This window comes from Cryptomeria japonica, chromosome 4 (genome assembly GCF_030272615.1).
Source record: "Cryptomeria japonica chromosome 4, Sugi_1.0, whole genome shotgun sequence".
NCBI classification, from domain to species: Eukaryota; Viridiplantae; Streptophyta; class Pinopsida; order Cupressales; family Cupressaceae; genus Cryptomeria; species Cryptomeria japonica.
In genome coordinates this window covers 417,604,153-417,628,560 of record NC_081408.1, presented here as the reverse complement: position 1 = coordinate 417,628,560, position 24,408 = coordinate 417,604,153, and the positions used below count along the sequence as shown (strand labels likewise).

At 36.5% G+C, this 24,408-nt stretch overlaps 1 protein-coding gene across 2 annotated transcripts in view; it reads left to right on the top strand.

The window, feature by feature from the left end:
• LOC131030828 (protein STRUBBELIG-RECEPTOR FAMILY 8) overlaps nt 1–24,008 on the top strand; it is a 40,055-nt gene extending 16,047 nt beyond the window's left edge. Inside the window, exons 7-16 of one of the 2 annotated variants that reach the window (XM_057961757.2) lie at nt 8,559–8,630; nt 8,723–8,788; nt 8,903–8,968; nt 9,125–9,471; nt 9,795–10,054; nt 21,966–22,237; nt 22,333–22,468; nt 22,628–22,767; nt 22,863–23,019; nt 23,114–24,008. In XM_057961757.2, the coding sequence (XP_057817740.1) occupies nt 8,559–8,630; nt 8,723–8,788; nt 8,903–8,968; nt 9,125–9,471; nt 9,795–10,054; nt 21,966–22,237; nt 22,333–22,468; nt 22,628–22,767; nt 22,863–23,019; nt 23,114–23,266 (1,669 nt within the window). In that variant the 3' untranslated portion in view covers nt 23,267–24,008. Of the gene's footprint in view, nt 1–8,558; nt 8,631–8,722; nt 8,789–8,902; nt 8,969–9,124; nt 9,472–9,791; nt 10,055–21,965; nt 22,238–22,332; nt 22,469–22,627; nt 22,768–22,862; nt 23,020–23,113 lie in introns of both variants that reach the window. The other variant, XM_057961749.2, reaches the window with a different exon arrangement.
• Nucleotides 24,009–24,408: the final 400 nt, after the last annotated feature.

Sequence of the window (24,408 nt, the reverse complement as noted above, 5' to 3'; positions counted from 1 at the left end):
AATTATCATTTCATGGTATCAGAGCATAGGTTCTTTTTTGGCAATTTTTTTTAATAAAAATTCGTGGTCTTTACCTAGATTACCTAGAAATTTCTAGAAGTTAGTTTTTTGTAATAAAATTCGGTTTTCACGGCAATGAGATTTTTGGGATGCAACTGCTTGTTCTTTTTTCGAGATTGCTCTTCTTGGCAATTGTGTGTTGTTCTTTTGCTACGAACTAGACTGAGTTTTTAGCATCTCGACATGGGTTTTATGATTTTTTCCCCAAAAATCATGGTGTGTTTTATAATTTTTCCCAAAAAAAATCATGGTGGGTTTTCTGATTTTTTTTTCCAAAAAAAAATTCATGGTGGGTTTTTGATTTTTTTTAAAAATCATGGTGGGTTTTCTAATTTATTTTCAAAAAAAATCATGGAGGGTTTTTTTTGCATGTTTTCCCCCAAAAATTGTGGTGGCATCGACGAAGGTTTTTGCCGATTTAATATGAAATCGTGTGTGATTTTAGCATCGCATCAAGGGTTTGATGATTTTTTCCACAAAATCATGGTTTCTTGCAGTTTGTTTTGGGTCACACCTAGGGTTCCTAGGACTACGGTGTTGTTGCTTTTGCCGATTTTTGGCATTTTGGTTTTTCAAAACTCTGAAGTTTTTTGAGAAGCTGATCTCAGTTTCTGTGTCTGTGGATAGCGAGAAGGATGGCTTTGTCACCCAACATCATGTTGGAAGGCACTCAGAGGTAAACAGATTGCTGTAAACTTTGGTCATATGAAGAAGTTTTGCAGAAAGCGGTTGGCTGATAAAAAATTCAACTAGGGAGGGTCTCACAAGCAAGTTCATATCGTAGAGCATTCAGTGGAGAAGGGGGCAGCCTTCTAAGCATTCATGGCCAAATGACCTGCAGATCCCTTTCTATGTATTTATGGGCAAATGACCTGTAGATTATGTCATGTCTTCTGTAGGGTAGTTAGTAGAATGACCATTAAGGTAGGGTTTTAAAGTAATATTGCAATATTTTTCTATAATGATCATCTTAGTTGTCTAGTTTCATTTTAAAATGTTTCGTTTCTTGTTTCTGTTTTCTGTTATGGAAAGATCCTCTTGTAATTTTCTATATAAAGAGTATTCCTCTCCTTTATTCAACAAAATAATTAATTATCATTTCAGGAATCATATAATGAAAAAATCTCTACAGAATTCACTATAAAATTTGTCTAGTAGCTGATTTTTAGACCATGGTAAGCAGATTCGTCTCTAAGAAAATTTAACCCTAAATCTAGATAGCTTAAAATTCACAAACATCAATCAAAACAAAAATATCTCAGTATGCTATTCCACAAATACATACTGCTGAAAGTATGAATCTCAAACCTGCAACACTATTTTTAGTAAATCTGAAAATATGCACTATCCATGTTAAGTCCATTCAAAATTGAACCCTAAATCTAGATAGCTTAAAATCCACAAATGTCGATCAAAACAAAAATATCTCAGTCTGCTATTCCACAAATACATACAGCTGAAAGTATGAACAATAAATACAAAGTATTGAACTCTCAAACCTGCAACTGTATTTTTATTGAATCTAAAAATATGCACTATCCATGTTAAGGCCATTCAAAATTTCTGTCATTGTTACATTCTTTTTTGTTCTGAAATTGGAAACCATGAACTTCAAAGGTTGATTACAATATTGTGCCTTTGCTAGTTGCCTTGAATTGTACATCATCAATAGAAATCATTTGTTGAATTGGCTCCAAAGTGGCTATCTTGGTAGGAATACATTTGTGCAACTTGCTAGTTGCCTTGAATTGTACATCATCAATAGAAATCATTTGTTGAATTGGCTCCAAAATGGCTATCTTGGTAGGAATACATTTGTGCAAGTTAAAAGTCTGGACATGATCAGTAGAAGCCATTGTTTTATTACTACCTTTGAAATGGCTATCTTGGTAGGAACACGTTTGGGCAATTTAAAAGGTTGGAGGTAAACACCATATAGTTCTTTATTTCTTAGGGTATCATGGTTGATGGTGCAGGCTTCCTCCTAGCTTAGGGTATGTTTAGAGCATAGTTACAAGACTCGCAAAGGCCAGGCGCCCTTGGGCTCGGACTCGGCTGAGTCTGGCTGGGTCTTGGCAGACTCGCTGAGTCCCGAGGCCTAGACCCTGCCGCCCAAGCAACAATTAAAAAAACCAAAAAAATTTAAAAAGTCTCTTTTAAGTGGAATAAACAGTGACTATGTCCAAGGATGATGTGGATACTAGGAATTGCATGTAGAAAATAGCAATTAAATGCAGATAAAGATTAAACAAAGGAATGAAATAAAAGTCGTTTGAGCTTTCAGGGGTGCTACCTCTTGACCCCGCCCTGTACCAAGGGGCGCTGCCCCTTGACCCTGCCCTGTACCAAGGGGAGCTGTCTTGGGGTCGTTGCCCCCAAACCCCCGTTGAATAATTTGGGGGGAAACTGGGGGGAAACTGCGCAGATAAAAGGGGGAAATTTATCCTCCGAGTCTAATTAGGCTCCATATAACAATAGTGGATGAGGATGTTGATGTCACTGAGGTTGAGCTTGAGCCTGAGACACAGGCAGATATCATGGCTGCAGAATGTTCTAGAACCTATCTTAGGTGCACATGTAGGACGGTTGCGGGGTCGAGTGATCAATGATCACTGATATTGGCTCCTCTGAGCCTTAGGCTTCTAGGCTCTAGCTTTTATGTTGAACTTGATATATGTTTTGCACTTTTGATGACATGGATTTCATATTCCATGAATTTTGTAGACATTTGACACTATCTATATTTCTAATGTGTTATTTAGTTTAGCTTATTTCCTTCAGCGCAAGCCTAAAATTTGCATTTATACTTTGTGATCAATGTAAACTCGTGTATATGCTTCTATTTGATGAGATTATTGTGTCTTTAATGTTTATTTAATAAAAAATGCATGAAAGAAGTTTAAAATTGTTAAAAACCTTTGAATTTCTTGGGTTTTACAATTTGCCGAGTTTGGGCTCCGAGTCCGAGTCCGAGTCCAAAATCAGCTTGCCGAGTCCGAGGCTTGTAACTATGGTTTAGAGGTCTTGGTAGGGTTATCTTTCTTAGAGGTAGGGCTTGAGATTATGCAATTGGAAAAAAGCATGGTACCATAGAGCTTTGGGTTGGTGGATTTTTTAGAGACTATAAAGGTTGAGTTGCCTAAACCTAAAAAAATGCCCAAATTCCTTCAATTTTTTTTTTATTTGTTTGATGAAGGGCTTAGTTGGACATTTTTTATGTATTTGAGGGATGTCGACAAGTCTCCTAAGGGTCTTGGTGATGTCTTGACATTTCCTTGAATTTTTCAAATCAAGGGGATGCCCCAAAAATATCTCCTTCGAGGAGTTGTCTTTAGGAAAACCCTTGTCTACTATTGGCGGTGGTGGTAGCATGGTAGGGAAATCTTTTCCAATATCATCCTTGTCTCTAGGTCATCCTCGACTAAAAAATGATAGGTTTTGGGGGCAATGTGCTCTTGTGGAACATTGGAAGAAAGTCTCAATGATGAAATTCCACAGACCAATTGTGTTGAAAAATTATGCACTAACCTCCCAATCCACAATTTTGATAGGAATCACTTCTCTTGGCTATTGTAATTTCCCAATGTAATTTCTTGACAACGTCAACTTAATCTGAACAAAGCATATAGTATATCAGCTCTTACTTTATAATACTTAGAAATCATCACCTAGACACCTTGATTTGTAGTTGCAATCCGATTTGTAGAAAACAACTTCTTAATTGCAATAATTTGCTTTGTGCTCAAGTATGTTGTTTGCAAAGGTGATTGTACATGTAAGATCCGATATAAGCCCACAAATTAGGGCTTAAAAAATGCCCATTAATGCAAAAGGTTGGTTTTCTTTTGTTTTTTTTGTTGAGGATTTGAAAGTTGAAATTTTGAAGCATTTTGCATTATGTGTTTGAAAAATGTGGCAAGTTGACGGTCGAGAAAATTGGCATTGAGATCAATGACTGCTGAAGATCTAAACATCTCTTATGGGTCCACCTTGACAAAATCTATAGATAGTGGAAATCAACCACATCATGCCACTTCTAACATTATAAGGAACCACACCACTTGTAAAGTTCATACTAACTGATATCACAAGGAACCACCATGGTGGAAGCATTAGTTTTATGTCAACTCAACTCAATGCAACATTGATTTAATCAAAGTTAGAGGCCTTCTTGGGAAATTGCAAGAACTCAGTACGTGGATGGTCAAATTTTTTATCATTGCCTCAAGATTGAAAGTGGGATATGTATAGATTTCTTGTGGACCCGCTTAGGGACAACATCTGTAGATATTTGGAATCCCAGAGACCACACTGCAAAATTAAAAATTGAACATGCAAATACTGCACACAACTTTGCTACCATTTTTAGAATAAGAATTATTTATTTACGTGGACCAATTGCGGGTGTCCACATAGGCAACAAGCGTAGGTTTACAACTTAAAGGTAAAATAGCTTGGGCCACGTCACACCTGTAGAGCCCCAAGGGTGAATGGACCGGTGTTGCTGAAATCTGGGCTGCATTATGAGCCCCAAGGGTGAATGGACTGATGTTCCTGAAATCTGGGCTGCATTATGAGGTGGTGTCATCACACCCTAGACAAGTAAATCCCCATCCAGGGTTGAGAATTAGAAGGGATTAAGATTAGAGCTTGAATGTGGACAATATCAGTTGTACTATGAGCAAACATAGTTACTTAGTTTGTGTAATTAGTCTAAAGGCAAAAATAATGAGTAGTGATGTATGTTTTCCTTGGGAATTGGCAGCCTCCCAGTAGGGGACATTACAAACATCTTGAGATTAAACGTTTTTGCTTGTAGAAATTGTGAAGCTGGTCAAATGTAAAGATTCAGAATATCCACAGCTTCTCCAAAACAATTGACCGATCAACCTGGCTTGAATGCTAGAGATATAAGTTTATAACCATTAACTGTGCAGGCAGGGCATTTTCTTAACTGTTGAGGAAAACAAGAAAACCGCCATGTAAGAACATGACCAAACCAAACTAGACCTCAGCAGAAAACACTTAACATGACTTCTAGACACAAAAAAGAAGAATGATGCGAAAAATGATGCCTTTTTGAGTGGCCTGGAAACATAAACAGACAAAATGAGAACCATTTTTAGGGATGATGCCTTTGTAAGTGGCCTGGAAACATAAACAGACAAAATGAGAACCATATTATGGACTGTGCAAACCTCAGATACAATCATAGATACAAAAAGTCTGCAGTAGAGAATTTGGAAACTGACAGCAAGGTACAATGTGAATTCTTTTCGGGAAACCAGGTTCCAAGACAATGCACTTTAATGAAACAGATTGAACCATAAAGTCCATGTCTGGAAAGGGTCAAGAAATGGACCAAAAAGACTGAGGGTAGCTCTCATAAAAAAAGATAACATGTCCCCTTCATTTGGATAGCTCTCTATGTGACTACTGGCGTCACCAATACGGGTTGTCCTTCTTATTGAATATCTTTATCCCAAGAGTGTGGGAGAATTGTGTACAATTTTGCTGCCATTGAAAGTATTCTTGTAGATGTATTATTAATTTATTGCTACTTATGGCTGCTTGAGCTGGATGTGGATTACTTTGTAATTAATAGCCACTGTATTTATGAATGCAAGACATTTAGTGAATGCTTATCCCTTGAGGAAGAGAGGCACAAACTTCTAAGAGTGCATGAATTTTTGAAAACTAAACAATAGATGCTTTTCCTATTTAAGGCCTAGGCATCATTTTTTGGCTTGATTTGAATGGTTCAATTTCTCAGCTCCTTATGAACAGGAAATTTTTATTTCCACTATCCATCCTCGATTGCAGAGGCTGTAATGGTATTGAAGCTTGCACCTGCACATCTAGAATTTACTGATGCTTCTTGCTTTGGGGAATGTAGGTCCCTAAAGTGTGCCAGGAATTCACAAATTTTCAACTACAGAACAAAATGTCATCAATTAGATCGCTTGCAAATTTACAATGCTTGCATTAGCCTAGCAATCACTGACCTATCATGTCCACTGTGTGTGCTGAGAGTTAACAATTTCTTTCCTTTAGAACAAAAAGTTAGTATGAACAAAAAGTTAGTATGAAATTGCTTGCATTCTTACATCATCTGAGGTGTGGATGTGGGAAAGATGGGGATAAGTCTTCAACTTTCAATTGAAGCACTTACCCTTCTTGACATTGTGCCATTTTGATAACCTGAAATGAATTTGGAGATGCCTTATTCTAAGATCCACTTATCTGTTGCCTGTAATCTGCAGAACAATCTAGCTGTAATCTTCAGAACTTGAAATGAATTTGGAGATGCCTTATTCGAAGATCCACTTATCTGCTGTGTAATCTGCAGAACAATCTAGCATGTGGGGAAGTAGGTAAGATGTGATGAGTAGGAAATAGTGCATTTCTGCAAATGCTGAGCTGTAAGGTGAAGAGTATAGCACTGCCTTTTTGTCATCCAAATGTTTGGAAAGGACTCTCTGGATTGCATTTGATAATTTCTTGTTACTAGTCGGAATTTTGAGTATTCTGTTGAGTGAATCAACACTAGTGATAGAAGTTGATGTTTTAGTATTGTGATATCAAAAATTGTCTAAGATATTTGTCTCCAGATATTCTGTAATGGTGTTGGAAGTGGGTACTCTTTGTTAGGATGTATTCTACTCATCTAATGAAAGTATCTGTAGCAGAGAAGGTGCATCCTTTTAAGTGTAATCTTCACTGCTCAAATAAGGCATGTGCCACCACTCTTTTTAGGGGGACCGCAGCAATTTTCTGTATTTACTATTTCAGGTAATCTAGTTTCTGGCAGGTGACACTTGTTCACAAGTGAAGAGTGTGATTGGTAACTAACCTGCAAAAACTTATGCATTGCAGTTTGTACTATGAAATTGCTTCTATATGTGCCAAATGGAATTTGTTTATTTATACGTTTTCTGCCTGGTCTTTTTCTATGTAATGTGACGAGATTATCAAACTTTTGCCAAAATCGTCACCAACTAGCAATAGTGAGCTGCTTGAGTATTAAATTACTTTTTCCTGTTTGTGATTAAGGTGGTTAAGGCAAGTCAAATGTTGCAGAGATAAAATGAGACCATATTGTGCCTGGATTCACTCACCTGAATCTCTATCCAAGCAAATATTCTTTTCGTTTAGAACTTGACTATACAAATAATATTCTTGAGCATGTAACTCTGGTTATTATAGGCTATAGGATTAAATGATGCACAAAGTCCTAGGATCAAATTTCCATGCATAGTTGGTTACTTCGAGTAAATAGTACACTAGGTTTGCAGCCAAGCCAAACTAGAAATGGAAAAGTCAGATATTACTGAAATGCCGATAGATCAAATGGGTCCTTTGTAATGGAAGGATCACACAGATCATTGGTTTCAATAAGAGGCGTCTGGCAGTCATACTCATACATTATTATTAATTTAAATTATATCTTAGTTGCTGGTTCTGGCTTGGGTTCGGCCAAATTTTCTTTTAGGGTTTTGTGTTCGTCTTGGGTTCGTTAGTACAATAACATATAAAAATAAAAAATATATACATATATGCAGCAGTAGTTAAGTTCAAAATACACCACTATGCTAATAGTCAAAAAGCATAGCAAAATACACCATCATATATTAAAGTTTTAGTTCAAATAACATAGAAAAACAGTAAATACACCACCATATTAATGTTTTAGTTCAAAAATAATAATGTCAAGCTACAACAATCAGCCATCACTGATAAAAAAACGAAGTTCAGCAATGGAGCAAAGAAGTTATGTTTTTAAATTTTCATTCTATTATGCAAAAATGAAGTAGGTTTTACCTTTTTAGTGTTTTAAGGCATCGAATTAGGGTTGGGGGGTTGAACTTGCCTTTTGGCATTAAAAAACAATTAAAAAAAGTCAACAAAAATTGTCTTTTATGCCAAATTCTTGACAATTTCTGCAAAATCCGTTGAAATTCTTCCTGGATTCTTCTGGGTTTGGGCCGGACCCTGTTCAGATCCAGAGAGACCCAGGGAGAACTAGATTTGGACCTGGACCGCGATCCGGGGGGTCCTAGTGGAGAACCTGGCAACTTAGAATTATATTATAATGTATACTATTATATAATGTACTAACAAACCCAAACAAACCCAAAACCCATTTTCAAAATTTTATCGAACTGGCGAAGTGGATCCTTGGTTTCTCACCAATCTATATTCTTTTGAATTTAAATTTTCATGATAAGGGGACTTATATTCTTTTTAAATCACCTCCTCCAATTTTATGTTGAAGACTCTATTGGGCACATTCTAATTCATCTTTATTCTTTGTATATCACTTCCTCCAGTTTGATGTCTAAAAACCTAACTGTTTGTGCTAGATAGAAAATTATCTCTCTTTTAATGCAAAATCATTGCTCTTAGGAGGGCAAATGTTTGCTTTTTCCAATATATAATTGTTTTATTGGAGTTGAAGTGAGGCATCAAATTTGAAGTTATGTTTTTGGCATTGGCAGGGATTTATCGTTCAATTCTTTTTCACAAAACCTGCCATCAAGTTTCAGTTCGCTGTCAAATCTTTCTATGCTGTAAGTGATGGAAGGTTATAATGTTTTGAGTGTAGAAATATATGCTTATTGAAAATGAAACTCACCATGTCTATTGGATATGAACTTTGCAGGTTCGTGCAAAATAATCAACTTTCTGGACCTATTAATTTACTGTCTAGTCTTCCTCTAATTGACTTGTAAGCCTATTCTTAATTACTTCATAGTTTTTGTTGATAATATGAATGGGAGAGACTTTTCCTAACTTAGATGTTTATCACAAAACCAAATGTTTCATTGGCTGTTGTTTCCAGGAATATTGAAAATAATGATTTTACCGGGTGGGTACCAACAGAATTCCAATCAAATCCAAATTTTAAGTAAGGATTCGTGATTCCCTTTTCTTCTTTCAATCACTAGTAATTTAATAGTCAATATAGTCGTGCTGTATAAAGATGAACATTTGTTTGTGTTGTATACTTGTTGTCGTTTGAAAGATACTTATATATATATCTTAATATGTGATTGTGTTGCAGAACTGGTGGTAATGCTTTCAATACAGGCCCTGCTCCTCCTCCTCCACCATACACTCCACCTCCACCTTCTCACAAACCTGTTAGTGGCCATAATACCAGTGGCAACCCGAGAAATATTTCTCCAAATTCAAAGAGTCCCCCAGGCCTTTTAAAGGATCAAAATACTGATAAGGGAGGTCTGGCTAGTGGAGTAATAGCAGGAATAGCGATTGCAGGGATTCTAGTAGCTGTTGCAGTTGTGTTTATAATTGTTTTCTTTTTCTGGAGGTCTCCAAGGAGAAAACATGTTGAAGAGGAGGTTAAGACTGGTGCATCATTGAGTCCTCATCCTTCTTTCACAGCTAAAGGTATTATTCTAACTGTGCTTGCCCATGGTGGTAGTTAGTTACGCCTTTTCTTTCTTGTCTTTTATGGAAGCATTTTCCCATTTGATATACATTTATCTTTTCTAAGGTATCTCCACTGTGTTAAACTCATTCATGTGAATAATATTCCAAATTGATAGCTGCCTGTTTCAACCAAGCTTTTAGAAATATATGCACATCTTTAATATTTTTCAAGGAATATATATATCACCTGTATATTCTTAAGAAAGCTAGGACCAGTAATGTACTGTAAGTCTTGAGAAGATGAATCTATATAGTATAACATGGTATATTTGATGCAGTAGCAAAGGAAAGCACAGAACCGAAAATAAAGGCATCATCTCCTGTCATCACACTTAAGCCTCCACCTTCAGAACGCCACAAAACAAATGGTGACAAGGGTACTGGAAATAATTCTGCTACCAAGAGATCTAAAATTCCAATAACTGCAATAGCATATTCTATAGCAGATTTGCAGGTGGCAACAAACAGTTTCAGTCAAGAAAATCTTATTGGCGAGGGTGCTCTTGGACGAGTTTATAAAGCAGAGTTTCCTAATGGAAAGGTATGTATTTCCTGTAAACAATAACTGTTTTCTATTCTTTGGAACTACAAATAATATATTTGTTTTAACTATTATCCTTTCTAAATATCATGCTTGTAGAATTGCATAGATTGGAAAGCATAGAGAAGTGAGTATAGTATTTCATTTCCATTGAAGATAATGGAAATATTTAGTAGCTTCCAAAAAAGTTTCTTGGAGTTTGGAATAGGGTTATAATGGAACAAGTTTATAACAACATTGGAGGACTTCTCCTCCACCCTTGGAGATTGAGAAACCATGGGGATAACGTAAGAGAAGATTGTACCAAAAACTACCTGAAAGTACATATAGGAAAGATCACCATCATTTAGTGATACAATATAAATGCTAAATAAGCATTCTATGAGGATGACTCATGGCATGGATATGAAGCAGGCCTGCTATATAATCAAATGAGTCGTATGTGATAAACATCAGTTTTCCTCTGAATTGTGGGGATGGGGGGATGAGTTTCGGGGGACGGTCAGTCTTTTTTTTTTGTATATATTATTTAGATTTTGGTGATGATGTGGGGACAAATATTAATTTAATAGCAAAATTTATTCCAAAATTGGTAAAAGAAGTTGCAATTTATAATTTAATGATTTATGTAAACAATATTGAGTAAAAGAAGCTGAAATTTCTAAAGAGGTCAAAATATATAGAGTTTGGTAATTTGACAATCAACTGATCCAATGATCAAAGACGAGCGTTTTTTGTATAATATTTAGATTATTCATCATGTTTAAGCCACAAAGTATCGTGGCATACTTTTAATCATTGGAATTGCTAGATTTGTAAGGCCTTCGCCTTAACTTTATATTAAGTGGGGCAGCCTTTTCCCTGCAAATTGGTGGTTTTTTTTTCCTATATCCTACAGATCACTGTCATTCATTAACATGTTTTGGGAATGGAGAAAACAGTTTAAACCAAATCATGGACAGTGCCTGTTTTTGGGAGACACAAAAGTTAGTTAAAAATTTAATTTGTTGCTAAAAGACAAATAAAGGGCGGCATTCTTTGGAAGAGAAGGATATTAAAGAAATCAAGGAAGGAGTATGGAACGCATCATTGAAGACATCTTTACATACTGGATTGTATTTCCTGTGGAGCAGATTTTGTGTTTTAACAGCCTGAGGGCGAAACCCCTCCAGGCCTAAAATTTAGAGGACGAAAACCCTTTTTCTTTTCCTTGTAGAGTTGGTGGAGAAAAACTTAACTCAAGCAGATTGGAAGTTATTTGCCGAAGGCATTTCAGTGTGTTAAACTGCACCAGACTTCAAATAATCTGTAATTCAATAATTCTACAAGAGCAAATACTTGACATAAATGTAAGCTGATTTCTGAGTGTCCAAAACAATAAAATTCAAATTTAACAGCAACCATTAAGTGAGAAATAAAATCACAACATTTTTATTGATAATTGACTTTACAAGTCTTATTGTGTGTTAGGTTCTATTATATTTAAGGAAAAATAAGAACAAAATAAAAAAGGGGCATTACAACCTTGGCCAATCTTGTATGTGGGAATCTATCCTTGTCAATCTTTGTCAGGTCCTTTGGTTATATATTTCATCCTGTTGCTAAAATCTCTTTGCACTAATAAATCTCGTGTGATCCACGAGATACAAAGCATTGTGTATAGATTGTCTTTGTTCTCCTAGAGGTATGCCTCTTGATGGAGTCGATGAAGTTGTATGTAGACTAGTTCCTCTCAACAATAGAGGAACTACAAATTTATAGTAAGAGTCAATTCACCATTGTGCATATTAATGATAAGAGGCCCATACTATTGGCATCAACTCATTGGGTTTTCTTGTACCAAAGTCTCAACTCATTGGTTTCTCTTGTGCCGGAGTATCTATCTTTTCGGAACTCATGTAGCCCTTGAGTTTGACAAATGTGATGCACTCGTGTTGGGTTAATTCCTTAGTAGTCTATCTTCCTATGCCCTTCATGAAGTCCCTCCTCACCTTTAGGGTATCTGTGGGGAGAAGTCTTCTAGGTCTTTGCACATGCCACCTTAGGATTAGTACACAACAATCATGTGCAAAGGAGTCTTCTAGGGTATCTTTGAGGAGAAGTCTTCTAGGACTTTGCACATACTACCTTAGTTTTAGTGCACAACGCAAAGGAGTGTTGAGCTTCTCCCACATATGTTGAATGATAGGCTGAATGTGCTGAATGATGGACTACAACGTGGGGTCTATATGTTGAACGATGGCCTTCGTTGTTTGAGCATGCTATCCATGCATTCATATATCTGAGGCGAAGATCCCATATTTGACATTTGACAATTTTGACCATAAACTGGTGCTCTTCACCACTTCCTTCACCCTCAAACCCTACTTTGTTTGTCTTCCACTTCCGTGTCATTATGATTAGTTGCAAGGACTTGTGTAACTCAATCATCCTTACTAATAGAATGAATTACGATGCATATTTTATTGGTGCATGCGACACATGGCGATTGCAAATAGACTTTTTCACAACTCTTGCCTTGACTGCAATGTGTTTATCTGTTCAATTTTGTTGATTTCTTCGAGTGAATTGTTAACTACATGCACACAAAATGTCAGGAAGCTATGCTTATAGGCAGCTTCAACCAACTTTTTGGCTGCTGTGCACACATATGCCACAGCTTGCACAACTTGCAAATGGCATCTTTGAGGATTTGAAACTGGAAGTTTGTATCCTTGCAGTTACCATAACAATCGATTACCATAAGGAAGCAAGGACCCTCCTTAAATGTGACCATAATATTGATGAGTTGATGGTGGATCATGTTCATCCATGCATCCATCCACGGTAATGCTGCACCCCAAGAAAGACCATGTGGTTTTCATTTCCTCCATCAGTACATTTTTCACGTAATAGTTCCTATCCAAGATAGCAGGCCTTGCTCGTACAATCTTGGAAATTTCCTCGAAATAAAGAGAGTGAGCAACATCTCTCTCATCGTTTGTTGGCTTGTACATTGAATGCATCTATCTCTGGGTTTGGAGTTAAATTAGTGGCCTTATGTTTCATCCTATGCATGCGACCCTTGCTCATACAATCTTGGAAATTTCCTCGAAATAAAGAGAGTGAGCAACATCTCTCTCATCGTTTGTTGGCCTGTACATTGAATGCCTCTATCTCTGGGTTTGGAGCTAAACTAGTGGCCTTATGTTTCATCCTACGCATGCGACCCAAAAATAGGGACTTGCAGATGTAGAGTACTAGAAACTGTAGAAAAACTTGTCATTGCTGATGCCATGTAGCAAAATTTCGAGGAGATATGACCACTGTATAATTTCCTTATCTCAGCCCTTTGTTTGAGTGAGAACTGACTGCATACCCCAAGACAATGTGCAGGATTTGTGCATTCACAATTATGTGCTGCCCTGGGATTCACTGGTGAAAAAATAACATTGCAACAGATGAATCCCCCTTGAATCATTGTTTTTTGGCATTAAATCTTATTGTAAATCGTTGTAAAGTTTGATTTTTTAATATCAAATGGACCATTGGCAAACTTTTCCAAAAACTTGTAAGGGCAAATTGTAAAGTCCTGAACTAAATGCACATAGAAAACAACTTCTGCTAGTCTGATACAACTTCAAACATATACATTTAAATTGAAATCTACCAATCTGACACCTTGAAATATGCTAACAATAGACATTTTATTTTATCTCTTATTCAAATACACACATCCTTCGAAATTCAATAGATTGATGCAACTTTCTGGGTGCACCTACTATGCCTTTGATTATTCTGATGGCACCTTGTAATGTGCAAGTCTAAAAACTTCGCTACTCCTGATGATGCTCTGTGTGGTCTTTCTGACATTCTTTGTCACAAATTGATTCTTAAGCCTTCTTAAGGGTTTTTGTCCCTAAGAAATTAGGACTATGGATTGCTTCTTGAGGGTTTCTGTTCCCAAGAAATCAGATTGACAGAATTGAAGGGCTTTGCCTCCAAATGCCATTGGTCGTGACAACATCTCAAGCTTGATAATAAAGTTTCGTTTTTTTCACTCATTTTTGAAGTGTACTTTTCTTTTTCTTCCAGCGCTACCTATATACTGTATGCTTCCTCAATCATAGGCAATCCTGTCCGCAATTGATCGCATTATAACTAACGAGTTCCTTCCTCAATTGATAACAATTAATTGATAAATCTATCCTTGATTGATTGACCTTGACTAACTGATGCCTTATTATTTCTTTATTTAACTGACCTAAATTGACTCATCTGCCTTATTCATGATTTCACCGATCCTAATTTTTCTCATGATGCTGGTTCAAAAGGAGACATTACAAATTCTTCCTCGTTGAATTTGGTTGCCCTCAAACAAGAAAAAGCTGTGTTAGCTTAAATGTCAGTTGACTCCCTCTAGTGATGGAGGACCTATTATCAAGGTTGCATGGGAGATTGGGTACTTGGAAACGCCGGAGACGGGGTACTTGGAGATGACAATTTGTTTTTAATATAATTTAATAATTTATAGAAAATCGAAAATCTGAAAATATAATGACATTGAACTTTCAAAACAAGAATTAACATTAACTTTGAAGTTTAAGTACACAAATGTAAAATGAGTCAAATCAAAATGTCATACAATCGTTATGTCAAAGTTTCAACCTATTACATATTGAAAATAGCTTCATAAGCAGCAAGCTGATATGCAAACAAAAAAATGAAAACAAAAGTCAGAAATCTTATATCTATCATCTACTCTTCTATGCCATGATCATCCATATCAAGGTCCTCAGCTATGAGGCTCTTCAAATAGTCATCACTATCACTCTCATCACTCGTAGCTCTCCAAATAGTCATCACTCTCAAATTCGGGCTTCTCTGATGGTAGAATAATAGGAGGTAAATCAGCTAGTCCATCTAGTCCATCTGCTTCAACCACTTCATCCACAATGGCTGCAACAACTTCTCCATTAGGTGAAATTTGATCCCATTTTGCTGAAGGACCTTCATTGTATCAGCTATGAGGCTCTCCAAATAGTCATCACTCTCAAATTCGGGCTTCTCTGATGGTAGAATAATAGGAGGTAAATCAGCTAGTCCATAATAATAGGAGGTAAATCAGCTAGTCCATCTAGTCCATCTGCTTCAACCACTTCATCCACAATGGCTGCAACTTCTCCATTAGGTGAAATTTGATCCCATTTTGCTGAAGGAATCCAGGATCTACACGACCTTCATTGTATCCAGGATCTACACAATAGGAGGTAAATCAGCTAGTCCATAATAATAGGAGGTAAATCAGCTAGTCCATCTAGTCCATCTGCTTCAACCACTTCATCCACAATGGCTGCAACTTCTCCATTAGGTGAAATTTGATCCCATTTTGCTGAAGGAATCCAGGATCTACACGACCTTCATTGTATCCAGGATCTACACGAGAGAGAAGACAAAGTGAGCTATGAATGTACATCGGGTTCTTTGCTTTCTTTGATCCTTATTGGTTCCTCTTTAGTGAATGAATGAACCCTTAAGTACTCCAATTTCTCCAACAAGATGAAGAGCTCTTCAATGTATCCAGGATCTACACGAGAGAGAAGACAAAGTGAGCTATGAATGTACACCGGGTTCTTTGCTTTCTTTGATCCTTATTGGTTCCTCTTTAGTGAATGAATGAACCCTTAAGTACTCCAATTTCTCCAACAAGATGAAGAGCTGGCTACTTGTGAGAGCAATCATATTGCAAATGATTGCAATTCAAGGGTTCACCTCCATGGTTCCACCACCACTCTATAGGGTCATTCTCTACTTTCATATCATATATAGCTTTGATAGAAGCAAAATTCACCTCCATGGTTCCACCACCACTCTATAGGGTCATTCTCTACTTTCATATCATATATAGCTTTGATAGAAGCAAAATCACCTTGCCCACGTGAAAACTTATTCCATTGATTCCTCATAATTGAAGCATCCTCACCTTGGCCATAAACCTCTCTATCTGGATGCGGAGCCCTTTTTTTGATCACTTCTATATCATAACATTTAGGATTTAGGGCATAGGCAGCACAATGAAGAGGTGTGTTAAGTTTTTTCCATCTTCCATGTAACTTTTCCTCTATCAAAGGATATAGAGAAATATCTTTTGCATTTGTTATCTTCTTGACTCTTTCACACATGGAATCTATTACTTCATAAACCTCTCCCAAACATGCCTTCTCTGAATCTGCAAATCTGATCACCTCACATATGGGTTGGATAAAGTTCACAACAAACTTAACATCAGCCCAAAAAATGCTCATCAAGGACCATACCTTTCACCTCAATTACAATATCTGATGTAGACATGCCTTTTCTGAATCTGCAAATCTGATCACCTCACATATGGGTTGGATAAAGTTCACAACAAACTTAACATCAGCCCAAAAAATGCTCATCAAGGACCATACCTTTCACCTCAATTACAATATCTGATGTAGATGCTGCCCATGCATCACTAACAACCGTAGAACACACAAGACAGTCAAGAAGAATGAAGTAAGAAACTAAACCTTGTATCAACAGGTTTGAGAAGTTCCACCTTGGCAAATTTATGATAAATGGATTGTGTGTGTGATACTTACATATAAACATTTGTATTTTTCTGCCCTTTTCTATGAGATTTGAAATCCATTGGAATTTGCCAATATCTTTGAGTGCATTATTCAACGACCTCTTTTGCACCAACATGCCTACCCCTTGACAAATAGGGCCAGCATCAGTAACAACTTGGACTACATGTGATGCCCCTACCTCCTCAATGCTGTCACATAGCTGATTAGGAAGAAATTCTGCATTTTTTCTCCTCAATGCTGTCACATAGCCGATTAGGAAGAAATTCTGCATTTTTTCTTGCCTTGAACAATCTATTGCCTTCAAAAAATAAGGCCCTTTGCTGCATGTTACAATGATATGAAGTAGTGGACGATTGTCCACCCATCCATCACAATACTACATCCTTCTGTAGCCCACACTCTTTTCAATGGTGCTATTTGTTCCTCTAATCGAGTTTTTTCTTTATCGACTAGAGTAGTGCAAAGCTTTTCATACCCATGTGGTGTATAACTTGCTGGTGCATTATTGATGACATGGACCATTCTCCATAGAAAGGTGAGTAAACAACATTAAATGGTATTCCACTTGCATAAATGAATCGTACTCTACTGCAAAGCTTTTCATACCTTTTCATACCCAGGTGGTTTATAACTTGCTGGTGCATTATTGATGACATGGACCATTCTCCATAGAAAGGCGAGTAAACAACATTAAATGGTATTCCACTTGCATAAATGAATCGTCCAATCACTGCATCAACTGCTTCTCGACTTTGCACATCAAACAATCTTCCAATGGGGTTTGAGTTGCCAATGAGTGGCCTTTTGCTTCCAATGGGGTTTGAGTTGCCAATGAATGGCTTTTTGTGAGCCTGTTCATTTGCTACATCTCTAGAAGTCACATCGACCTCTGACTCTATTATGACTGTGAGCTACAGTAGTTGGCCCTATTGTTGAGGCGAGAGAGCTTCAAATAGCAACTTTCCCATCAGCCCTTTCTTGTTCCCTCACAACATCATATCGTTCTGACTCATTTGTACAACCTTCAACACTATTACATGGCAAGTGAAGGAAATGAGCCCTCAAGCTCGCGGAATTACCTTTCCATGCCAATGGACAAAGTTTGCATTTGATAGTGGCTGTTCCACCTGATCCTTTTGGCCCTAGAATTCGGCCCACATACTTCCATAGTGGGTACAACCCTTATTTTCCTCCACTTTGACATTTTAAATCTGAACAAAAAAATATTAGCTACAGTCACTGCAATGCTCAACTTCTCACTGTTTGTCATATGTTCTCAGCTATGAAAATCACAGTTTAATTTTAATTTGTAAGTTTATTTTTTCCTTCTGATTTCAGTTTTTGAGTTTCATGGTATTAATATTAATAACAAAAAAAATAAAATTATAATTTCAATTTTTAAATTTTTGGTAATAAAAATAAAATTTAAATAGATTCTCACTCAGCTTATTACACTGATTGTAAATTAAAAATAAAATGTGTTGAAAGATATTATAGCTACGGTCGGATTCCTCTGACCAACCTAACTAATCCAAACGTCTAATTGGCCTATCGGCCTTAGACATTTGTGTGTAATCAACTTACTTGTTCCTGTTCGTATTATGATTATATAGACTACCTGTGATTACTGATTGATCATATGACATACTTGCTATCACGTGTATATCCATTATCGTATTGCATCACATTTTGTTATGAACGGTTTTACATAACCGATTCCATCTATTAGTGTATTGGTTAATATCGTTTATGATTGTTTGTTATTAATTATACATAACCGATTATATCTGTATCGGTTTGGTTATTATCCCGATTACATTTGTGAATCGGTTTGTCTTCAATAGGCATCGGTCTCTTAGTAATTAGTCACGAACCTCTTAGGAAGACTTCGAGTTTCATATATAAGTATGATATATCTTCTTTGGAAGGTAACTAGAATGAGATATCAACAAGTCAATAATATGCTGTATACGTGAATATATACTAGATCGCGGGAAGTCAAATACTGCAGTCTATATATATATATAGTTCGTGACTATATACAGACAGCAGAAACAATATCAGATTGAATGTGATAAATTGGAATCACTCAGCATACGGTAGATTTAGCATATCATCTGCAGATCAATATAACAGCATACAAGTAGATTGTTTCAGATAGTTTTTCATACTCTGCAGTAGATCAAATAAATTTAAATAAGACTGGAGTCTATTTATATTCTATTGTGATCAAAACTAAATTTTTAAAATACCTGTCTATTATAAACCTGATCTAAATTTAACAAAATTTCAATATTAAAAATTAAAATATAAAACTATACTTTTTTATTTTTAATTTCTATGATTATATATTCTCATTCTGAATATACAGTCATAGAAATTAAAAATGCATAGTTTTATATTTTAATTTTTAATATTGAAATAAGTTTACTGTTTTTTCAATAATATTCAGCGCAGAAATTAGGCAATAAAAACTGTGAAACAAAAAATCAGATGTAAAATTCTGTGAAACAAACAGAATACTGTATTTATTACGTAATGAAAACAAAACGAAACAGTAGAACAAAATTCAGAGGGAATAAGAACTTTAAAACCGTGAAACAAAAAATGAAAAAATTGGGAAAACAAAATAGCAAAATAGTGAAAAGTCTTTCAAAAAATTTTGTACAGATTTTGGATTTTGCAACAAGTTCAACCCTAGCAAGCAGTTTGAAAAATCTATCATGTCGCAGAAAAATACGAATTCAAAATCGTGTCGTCACGGGTCGAAATCGCAAAGTTGCATAAAAAATTCTTGCAAAATATGTTTGCGCAGCTCTGTCAATGGCTCCAAAATGTGTTTCTGCCTTTAAGATGTTGTGTTTAGAGTTTTTTTTCTTAATTCTTTCAGTGCCGTAGTTCTGACCCGTGTTTTTCGCCTTTATGTCGTCGCTTTTACGGTTTTTTTTTTTTTTTGGTGCGGAAACGCCCAGAGATGCCTTGCCGACTCCTGCCCATGTCTCCTGCAACTCGAAACTCATCCACTCAAGTCTCCGACACAGGATACACGAACCAGTCTCCGGTTCGGGTACCAAGGGGTCCATGGTACGTTTCCCACCAACCTTGCCTATTATTAATACCTCATCCTCTTCTATGCTTAGTCTCACTGTGCATGGCTTGGGCTCTCTCTCATCATTAGAGTGCACCTCGATCAAATGCACTTGCCTCTTTCCCAAGCACTTATGTGTTGGATCCTAAGGCTCCTATGCTTTATACGTGCATAGCATTTTCTTCGTCTTTTGTTCCCAAAGTTGATATCTGATTTCTTAGGGAGGGTTTTTTTATTTTATTTTTATGTTTGCACTTGTAGTTTTGTTTTGAATTTTCAATAAGAAGAACAATGATAAGCAGTGAGAGCGAAAAGATTCAAATTCAACAAAATTTTGCCACGGAAGTACTGTTGGATGTTTCTTCTAGGAGTGGGAGTTTTGCAAGAATGTTAAGTTCAAATAATCGATTGAATGATCTTTTAAACTCTTTAAAGTTAAAAGTGTATGCAAAAGACCTTGTACAATTTGCAACAGCTATAGAAAACAGCAAAAAAATATAAAATAAATTTTTGGGGATAGAGTGTGATTCATTCATTTGTTCAACAAAGGCTGTTGGGGCAGCTACACAAAGGTTTATTGTCATCTTTTGTGCATGAGTGGACAAGGGATAACAGGTTGTGACAAAATAACCCTAGTTGAGTGAGCCACGGTGATTAGGTTGTATATGGGGAGGGGAGGGGCAAGAAATAAATGAGTGCCTGTGGAACTTAGCTTCTCTATGTTATGGGCAAAGGAAATTTAAACATTCGAAGACTCACTGACCTCTTGTGATTGCATATAAACATCTTCCAATAGTAGTAGTCATTTTCTTTCCCTTGGTAGAACTCTTCGAAGACTCACTGACCTCTTGTGATTGCATATAAACATCTTCCAACAGTAGTAGCCATTTTCTTTCCCTTGGTAGAACTCTCTCCCCTTTGACTCTCAACATCTATGATTTGGGTAGGCAAGTAGGTTATAAACTTGAAAAAAGATTTCACGTGAAAGTCAACAAACAAATTAATAAAATTTAATTGCTCTCATTGTCTATGTCCATATACATTATAGAAATTACAACAAATGCTCAAAGGCTATAAGTCTCAACTACATAATGACAAACCAAAAAAATGTCTCTTTCCCTCATCAGCACCTCGGAGTTTAAATATTAAATATCAGCCATCGCCATTATGAGGAGCTGCCTCATCCAATGGAACCTTAATCGATCTCCCATGTGCCTCCTCCTCAAGGCATCTTTGAGATGAACATCACAACGTGCAACTAGAGTCTAACGATACTCAAGAGTCTATTGATCTTGAAGCCACAAGGCAATATGCATAGCTACCAACTTCTCTGTTTAACCTTAATGTATTAAGGTTCTATAATGTACATGATGAATGCCTTATGAATGTTTATTATATGGATATTTGAAATTTCCTTACTAATAAACAAATTCTCAGTTTGTTTAATAGCCATCCCAAAAAAGTGGCCTTCTAGGAAATGATCCAGGAAAGGAATCTCCTTGTCCCCTGTTGTTACTATCACAGAAACTTGTTGTAACATGGATATATAACCAAAGGGAGAAGTATAAAAACAAGTGTGAAGTGTGAGTGTATTCCACTATAGACAGGTGTTTAACACTCTAGTTAACTTATCTACTCACCATCATCTTCATCATGATTCTCACCTTTAGCCAAGGGGACTGATATTTTGCTAGTTGTAATTTTGTATTCAACTGATAGGGAAATTATTTATATCCGGCATCTTCTCATAGTTTACCTTGTAGGCATTCAAAGATCTCATAAAAGCAGGAAATAGGCAGGATGTGATGTTTTTTCAAAAAAATGACGAGTACAATTTTATACCAGGTTACTAGTGATTGTAAACTAGTTGGCGAATTTGATGCATGCCAGGGGTTTAAATACTGATAACTCAGGCACTATCAGTTGCTAGTTACTTGTTTACTGTCATAATCTCCATCAATACTATGGAGTAAAGTAGCATAAACCCTCGAAATTAGAAAAGAATCACATTTATTAATATTTTTGGCGGTGCTTACTGTGGTCAATGCTGATTAACTCTCTCTCGAACCTTGTTTGGCCCCGAATCAAAAAATTCTGTATGAAGTTTTGAATTGTCATTTCTTTGTTTTTTCCATGATTTTTTGTCATACAAATTTGATTATTTTTATAGAACCCGTGGTCTTCATTTTGAAGAATGCAAACTAAGGCGTCATGTATGAAATGTCAGACTTTGGCAGTGAAAAAGATGGACAATTCAGCATTATCTATACAGAAAGATGAAGATTTTCTTGAAATTGTTTCAAACATGTCACGGCTACGACATCCAAACATAACAGAGCTTGTGGGTTATTGCACAGAACATGGCCAGTGCCTTCTTGTTTATGAATATTTTGGCAATGGAACACTGCATGATATCTTACACTTCACAGATGATAGTTGCAAGAGGCTGACATGGAACTCTCGAGTGAGGATTGCGTTGGGTACAGCTCGAGCTCTAGAGTAAGTTTTGTTTTTGAACAGTACTCTCTGAAATTCGTCTGGTTGGTCTAGTATTCTCCAGTGTTATTTTAGTTCAAATGATTTATGTTCTGCAGGTACTTGCATGAAGTTTGTATGCCTTCTGTGGTGCATCGAAATTTCAAGTCAGCAAACATTTTACTTGACGACGAACTAAATCCTCATCTCTCTGATTGTGGAATAGCAGCTTTCAATCCAAGCTCAGAACGCCAGGTGTGAACGTTTTCTACTTTGTCCCTCAATTTAATGGTGTTTTGCAGTGGAAATCCACTGCTTGCAACATGACTTGAATAATTCTTGAATCTGTTAGTTTGATCCTCTATATGTTTTTACCCTCAGACGGTGACAAAAATGTTATGAAGTCTTTGACAGGTTTCCACTCAGATGCTAGGTTCCTTTGGATACAGTGCTCCTGAATATGCCATGTCAGGGATCTATACCGTGAAGAGTGATGTATACAGTTTTGGAGTGGTTATGTTAGAGCTTTTGACAGGACGAAAGCCACTTGACAGGTAATTCTGTTTTTGTTTCTTTTGTATGTTGATGCAAATTATTGGAACTTATCTCCTTCGTATCACATCTGTAAGATATGTCACGTGTACTGCAGTTCAAGATCACGGTCAGAACAATCTTTGGTTAGATGGGCTACACCTCAGCTTCATGATATTGATGCATTGTCAAAAATGGTAGATCAAGCATTGAAGGGCATATATCCTGCAAAGTCTCTTTCACGGTTTGCAGATATTATTGCTTTGTGTGTCCAGGTAAAGATACTGAAACTTCAAATAGATACAGCTCAGAATTTTGTTTGCACCTGATCATTTAGGAATGATGCAATAATTCAAATTGGGATGGCAGCCTGAGCCAGAATTTCGGCCTCCGATGTCGGAAGTGGTGCAAGCCTTGGTTCGATTGATGCAACGGGCAAGCCTCAATAAGAGAAGATCTGGTGATGAAGTGGGCGCATCTTACAGACAATCAGATCACGACCCATCAGATTTATCAATCTGAAAATTTTGTTTTTCTCCCAAAGATGGCTCTTGTTTTTAGTGTCACTGAGTTTTAGCTTATGTAACATCCTTTGCTTAGTACATAATTTTCAATTGTAAACTTCAGCAGCTGAGCATGGTATCAAATGCCTATTGTAATTTTAGTACAAAGAGAGGTCTAATGCTTTCACAAGTTGAAGCAGACAGAAAAAATGACTATCAGCTTGAACAACACACAACTATCAAATATTTTAAAATGATGCGGTTGGCCTGCAAAACAGTGATTCTTAAAGAGACGACTTTGCCAAAAATCACATGTCAAATGCTGACAATGAATACCTAGTCTCAGCAACGTTAATTTGCAGGCTGAGGTCTTTTTGGCACTGTTTTGCAAACTCAAATGGTGATGGGTTCCATGTATAACGAAAAACATTCCTCAGCCCAAAGTTTCGGCTCTAGTGGTTGATACTTGATAGTCCCCAGGCGAAGTTTCAGCTCTCGCGTAATAGTTCTCGAATCATATGCGCTTGAAATAATATTTAAACTTTTGGATCGAGAATAATATTGTTATTGAAATTTCTTAGGACTGAAAACATAGCATTATCCGAAATTTCGTAGGATAATGTGAGGAGATATGTTATAGCCAAACACTATTTCTTCTGAGTGTTAGAAAAAAATGAATGCTTCGAATGTAAAGTTGAGAGATTCTGTACTGACTTTGAAAATAAGGATCAATGTAATCTCTGATTTAAGGTTTTCTGCTACATACTACATCTCTGTTAGGCACCGGAGAAAATGTGAATGGAATTCAATTATGTGGGGGTAATATGTATGACTATTTAGAGAAACGAATTTGCTACTACTGTGATTTTTCTCAATTCTTCGAGTGTAATGCTACTTCGTTGTTTTGTTAGATTACTGACGTTTTAAAACCCACCAAGAATGACCTTGGTTTATTGATTGATGTTCTCCGACATTTTAGAAACTCTAATCCAAACTGATCAGCATTTTTCGTTTAAACATTAAAAGGATTTAAATAAGCTTGGATAAAAATCTATACGACTTACAAATATTTCTGAATCCTCAAAAACAATAATCAGCTTTGAAGATATGCTAACGATTCCGTCGATGACTAAGCATACGTTATTGTATGTGACTAAACAG